General features: G+C 60.3%; 1 protein-coding gene across 2 annotated transcripts in view; it reads left to right on the forward strand.

The window, feature by feature from the left end:
• DCP1B (decapping mRNA 1B) overlaps window positions 1-5,786 on the forward strand; it is a 50,668-nt gene extending 44,882 nt beyond the window's left edge. Inside the window, exons 7-10 of one of the 2 annotated variants that reach the window (XR_003429987.1) lie at window positions 618-1,295; window positions 3,275-3,523; window positions 3,655-4,210; window positions 5,568-5,786. Coding sequence is in view for 1 of the 2 variants with exons in the window: in XM_027093049.1 (XP_026948850.1) it covers window positions 618-1,295; window positions 3,275-3,523; window positions 5,568-5,648 (1,008 nt within the window). In the remaining variant the exon portion in view is untranslated. The remainder of the gene's footprint in view (window positions 1-617; window positions 1,296-3,274; window positions 3,524-3,654; window positions 4,211-5,567) is intronic. The other variant, XM_027093049.1, reaches the window with a different exon arrangement.
• Window positions 5,787-6,000: the final 214 nt, after the last annotated feature.

Here is a 6,000-nt window from a genome sequence, read left to right on the forward strand (position 1 = left end):
AGCGGGGAAATGCCAGATGACACAGGGCGGGAAGGAAGCGGGTTGGTTACCAGCCAGGGCGGCGCAGGGGGGGCAGGGATTGGGGTGTCACGCATCTGACGGTTGTTATCGCTACCGTTACGTAGTTGGAAGGATCAAGTTAGACTAAATGATGTAGGTTTCTTTCCAGCCCTCAATTCCTACAATTCTGTGGAATACTACCAGGAGTTCCGAAATGCTCACGTTTCTGCGAATCCTCAGTGTCTGCCTGTACTTTGCAGGGATGGATGGGCTTCCTGTGGAGGAGACCGTTTGCCTTTCAGTGTCTGTAGCTTTGTGCCACAGGGGTCCCCAGCCTGTGAACCCCGGGCCCAGCAGGGACCATGTGTCTGTGTATCAATCAGCAGATACTGATCATATAACAGCCGTCCTGGGGGTGGGAGGGAGAAGGCTGTGAAAATTTTTGACATTAAAAAGGAGGTCCCACATGTGTAGAGTTTGCTATCACTAAGCTTCTTCATCCTTTCTAATTGACTCTGTAAATAGAAGACATCATCGGGTAGGTAAATAATGTCTCACTGCCCCCATATAACCAAATTACATGTGGCCCCACTTTCACACGTGGTTATTTGTTCCAGACCTTAGACCCTGAGCCCCAACACCTGTCCTTGACGGCCCTCTTCAGGAAGCTGGACAAAGCTACGTGTCACGAAGCCGCGCGGCCTCCAAAGACCCTCCCCCAGCAGCAGCAAGAGAAGCTTCCGCTTCGGCAGGGGGTCGTCCGCTCCCTGTCCTACGAGGAACCCCGAAGATGCTCGCCCCCGGTCGAGAAGCAGCTCTGTCCCGCCATTCAGAAGCTCCTGGTCGGGATCGCGGACCTGCAGCCGCTGGCAGAGCTGCCCGAGAGCCGGCCCGGTAGAGACGCCGCCCGGCCAGGGTCTCCCCGCGGCCCCGAGGTCTCCCGCCGCGTGCACGGTGCCCCCAGGACTCAGAACCCGCCGGACCAGCCCCAGAGCATCCCTGGGGCGCCGGCACCAGACGCCTCGGCCGAGACGCCGGGGCCCCGGGCACTCCCGAGGCCAGCGCCCCCCGGCCCTGGGCCCGGCCGTCAGCCCCTGGGGCCCAGCGAGGTCTCCCCGCGGGAGCTGCTGTGGAAGCTCCAGGCGGTGCAACAGGAGCGGCAGTTGCCGGCGCCCGGCCGCCCAGCCCTGGCGGCCAAGTTCCCCGTGGCCACCCCGAGCGCTGGAGCACGGAACCCCCTGGAGTCCTGGAGGGACCAGACCCCCAGCGCGGAGCAGCAGGCTCCCCTCCTACAGGTAGGCGGCTGCCGGCCGGGAGGTGCTGCCAGGGCGCGGGGACGCGGGCCTCAGCCCCGTCTGGTCTGCGCATCGCGTCCCGCCTTCGCCTCCTGCCTGGAAGGGAGTCTGGCCTTGGCCCAGCAATCTGGGAGCTCCTCCCTTCAGAGGCTTCACTCCTACAGTTAAACCTTCGTGCGACGAGGTTTGACGTGGCCGTGGGAAAAACCCAAATCTTTGACCTCGGAAACCTAGGGTCTGAAATCATTTGAAATCATTCCGGGGATGCCAGACACCTGACCTCGTCTGGTGATTTCGGTCCACAGTAAGTCGTTGTGCGTTCATTATCCAGGCCGGGCTTACAAGCGCGGACTGCGTGCCCCGCCCCTCCCGCACGTGGTCCGCGCAGCTGAGGAGCTGGGTGCCCCGCCCCTGCGGACGCCGCAGCCCGTGGGCGCTTGAGGCCCGCAGAAAAGCTGGCCACCGACCCCGGAAGGTGAAGCCTCCTTGTCTCTCTGAGCAGGTGTAGCTTAATGAGGGTCCGGAGAGGCAGAAGGCTCTCTCCCGGCCCGCGACATACACACCGGTTGCCAGAGAGGGGAAGTGTTGTAATTCTTAGAAATGTTCTGTCCCCGCAGGGAAGATGGTTCTCTATAGTCACTAATAACTTAGAACCGTGAGAAAACCGAAAGCTTTTCCATTTTTTCAATGCCTGTGGGTAACATCCGGAGATCTGACAGATTTTTTTTTTCCATTTGGATTGGTACAAATTCACTGAAAATGCATTGGGTTTAAAAATTAGGAAGTTCTCCCTATTTATGACGTTGTCCTTCTGTCGTGTTTTGGCAAGTAGCTTACGACAGTGCCTCAGAAATCGCTCACTTTCTGGAACAGAGACCATGGGTGTGGAGCACAGTCTTCATGTATGTAAGACTGCATCCGAGTGTTCTTGCCTGTTACTGATGTAAATCTCAGATCTGAGTTCCTGCCGCTCTGGAGACATGCCTGTTCCCCGCCCTCATCCTCACTTCACTGTCACAGTGCCCCCCTTCTGCTTTTGCCTCTGCGGATTTAGATTGGACCCTAGGAAATCGGGGCTAATCATTGGCCGTCCGCCTCTGCAGGCAGGTCCCCTTCCAGTGCTCGCGGGGTGCAGGGCCGCGGTGCTCCTCTGACTGACCACGAAGCCACTGCCCCTCGCGACGGCGCACAGGGACAGTTAAGCAGACCGCCCGCCTTCCTCCAGGCTACTCTGTGCCCAAGACGACGCCCAGGGAGCTTCTGAAACCACAGCAGCTCCTCGTGGTTGGCCCTGTGCCAGTTCTCATGAGCCCCTGGGCTTCGGGAGGCTAACAGTAACGCTCTTCCCTCTCACCTGAGCTGGGGACAAGTGGGAGGTGGCTGTAAGCGTCAGGTGGGTCAGATGTCGCCTGCACAACTGGAAACACTATTGGGTCCCCTGGTTTTAGGCCTGCTGGCCAAGAGAGGCGGACAGACCCGCCCAGACAGACGGGCCACCTGCACGCCTGCAGGAGTGGCCCCAGGGCTGCCCCCGAGACCCGAGCACGGAGAGTCAGGAGGTGGGGTGGACGGTGACCCCACCGCCTGCCCGCCCCGCCGCACCAGGCGAGGGGGCAGGCGGCCACCGGTGGGTCCCTTACGGCGGAAACTCGGGGCCACAGCCGGGAGGGACGCAGACGGACAGCCCCGGTGGAAAAGCTGGGGTCCTGGCGTGCGTCCCCAGGCGATGACAGGAAGCCGGAGAAAGGAGGTGCTGCTCAGCGCGCGAGCTTTGCCTGCCGTGGGGAGCATAGTCAGGACAGCAGGCGCCGGCCGCCGGTGCCCAGGAGGGAGGAGCGTGCAGATGGAGGCTGGCCTCCCGTCGCCCTCGGCCCTGGATGGTTAACACTGAACCCGCTGTGTCCTCTGCGTTCTCTGCACCCGCCCCGTGCGCGAGCCGCCCTCACCCACCCGCCCGTCGGCCCGTTTCCCACCTGCAGGTCCTCTCGCCCCGGCGCGCCCCGCCCGCCGCAGGCCCATCTCCGCTCATGTCGCCACTGGTGTTTGCGCAGCCCCCCTGGGCCCCACCGCCAGAGAGGGGCAGCGGGCTCTTGCCCCCGGGAAGCCAGGACCCGGCGGCCACCCCCAGCGGCCCCCTCCTGCCCCTGTGGACGCCGGAGCCCCCCAGGACGCCGGGCAGTGCCCTGACCAAGCCGCAGCTCCAGGAGGCCCTGCTGCACCTCATCCAGGTAGGAGGGCGCCGCCTCCCTCCTCGTAGGCCTTTCCCAGAGGCCTGCTGCCCTGCTGGTGCCTGTGCCCGCCTCCTGCTCCCCAAGGGCAGCAGCTCACCCCGAGACCTGTGCTTCTGGGTGCGTTTCAGACACTCAGCGTGGCTCTGGGCGTTGTGACTTGGAGGGCTAAGTCCTCAAGTGCCACCCGGCAGAAGAGGGGGAGGTGAAGCCGCCCCTGGGAGGGTCCCGGGTCTGTGGGGCCGTCGGGAGCCAGAGGGGAGTGGAGGGAAGGGCTGCCCTGAGCCCGCGGCAGCGCCCAGGCCGCTACTCGGGGAGGATGCAGCTGGGGCGGCAGGAATGGCTGTGACGACCACGGCATGTTTTATAGACGACCTTGAAGCCTGCCAGTGAGGACAGGCTGGGATGGCTTCCTCGTGCCCCTATGAAGTAATAAGGGCGATGACACTTGTACAGAGCTCTGGGCCGGGCACGGTGTTAGACACCAGGATGCCGAGGCTGAGGGACTGGCCTGAGGTCACCAGCCAGTGAAGAGCAGAGCTGGGGCTGCAGCCTGGCTGCCGTGCCCCTTCCCACTGCACGACGGGGCCGGGAGGTGGCAGAGCCCACCCCGAACGCGAGACAGGCCTTGCACAGTGCCGCGCGCTCACCCAGACGGACCGCAGACAGCCCAGCTCACGTACTGAGGTACCTTTTTCGCGGACAGTCCGTAAGGTTTTTGCTTGAGTGTCAGGCGACCTTGAGAGTGGCCAGCACTTTTGCTCTGTCTCATCCTACTCAAAAAGACGCCGTTGGTAAGAACGTTTCTTTAAAGGTAACGTATTTTAGAGAGAAGGAATGGATTGGGGACAGAAATCAGCATCTGAGCGTGAAAGCAGGGTAGCAATCTGCTAAAGACAGACGAGAAGTGACCGCACCTGACTAGTTCATAAAGAAGGGTCTTTTCCACCTTTTCTAGAAGCCATTCACGAGAAGTTCTTGAGGACTTAGGTAGGGCATCTGTAAGCTCCTTTTCTGTGAGCAATAAACAAAAAACTTGAATGTAAAAAGCTCCACATTTTTTCTGGCTTCTTCCATTTAATAACACTGTTCCAAAGATGTCTGTGCAGTCGTGGGGACCCCTAAAGTCTGAAGCAGCCCCTGGACCTCGCTCGTTAGAGACCAGACGTCCGTTCCCTCCACGCGGCCTGCGCTTCACGTTCCCCGTGCTTTCGGCATCTTCCCCACGAGCTGCTGGGAGCCACTCAGGCATGCGGCTTTGCTCTCGCCTGCTGTTAGGACACAGGCTCGTGCTCGGAGACTTTGCAGGAAAGCCAGGGTAGCCTGGCTCCAGGCCAAGCGGGAGTGTGAAACGCGGGTGAATTGCCAGGGCGATAAAGGACGGGGTGGGAGGGAGCCGCGTCTCCAACATCAGAGACAGAGAAAACCGCCGATGGAACCGTGGTTCCCTCGCCCGAGAGTGGCAGGAGGGGCCCAGAGCCTGCAGTCTCACCGCTGCCGGCTTGCCCAGGCCAGAGCTCTCCGTAGCTAACAGGGGTGGTGCAGGGGGGTGGAGATGCACTGGCTCTGGCAGGGTACCAGCCAAGCACGTTGCCAGGGAAGTCTTAACTTCCGCCCAACAACGCCTTGTGGGCGACTCGGGGGCCTCTCAGAGCCACCAGTGACCTCCCAGCCAGGCTCAGAGGACTGAGCTGGGTTATGTCCTCCCCGTGCAGCCTCCCGGGGCCCCCAGGTCTCTCCACACAGGAGGCCAGGCTTCTCGGGAGCCGGCCCGCTCCGCGCTGCCCCGAGGCTGGTGCCCGCCTGAGCTGCAGGCCACGAGCACCTGCCGTGTCCCGGGCTGGCCACCGAGGACCGGCAGCTGACCCTTCTGGCCTGGCCTGCAGCCCCACTGACTGTTCAGCTTAAAAACTAGCCTCCGTGGGCTGCACAGGTGGGGAGGAGCATCTTAGGGTCAAGGTGCCCGTTCAGCCCCAAGACAGAAGGCCTCTCATTTCTGCCGGCCAAGTCACATCCCCTGGGGCTTTTGATTTGTGTTTTCCAGAATGACGACAACTTCTTAAATATAATCTACGAAGCTTATCTCTTCAGCATGACACAAGCGGCCGTGAGAAAGACTCTGTGAAAGCAAAGCATTTCAAGACTGATCTCCAGGGCCTTCGGCTCGAGGTCCTTTCAGGTCACATGTTGTTTCCCTAAATGTTTCTGCCTTTTTTTTAAAGTATGTCTTATATGAAATAAAATGCTTCAGGCTTTTTTCAGTCACGCAGTTTTTTCATTACATTCTTCAATGCACCTGGTACCAAGAATTGAGTGGGTAGGAAAAGTCCTTTGCTCATATCACACGGTAAATACCCAGCTTAAATGATTTTTTCTTACATGTACTGGGCCGTTTCTAGATGAGCTCTCTCTCTCTGTGGGAAGGGGTGTTCTGGGAACGTGGTTTCTTTCTTATTAGCAGCCCCGGTTATTTCTGG

The sequence above is a fragment of the Aethalodelphis obliquidens genome, unplaced genomic scaffold (assembly GCF_003676395.1).
Source record: "Aethalodelphis obliquidens isolate GAN/ISIS:26980383/991018 unplaced genomic scaffold, ASM367639v1 scaffold83, whole genome shotgun sequence".
NCBI classification, from domain to species: domain Eukaryota; kingdom Metazoa; phylum Chordata; class Mammalia; order Artiodactyla; family Delphinidae; genus Aethalodelphis; species Aethalodelphis obliquidens.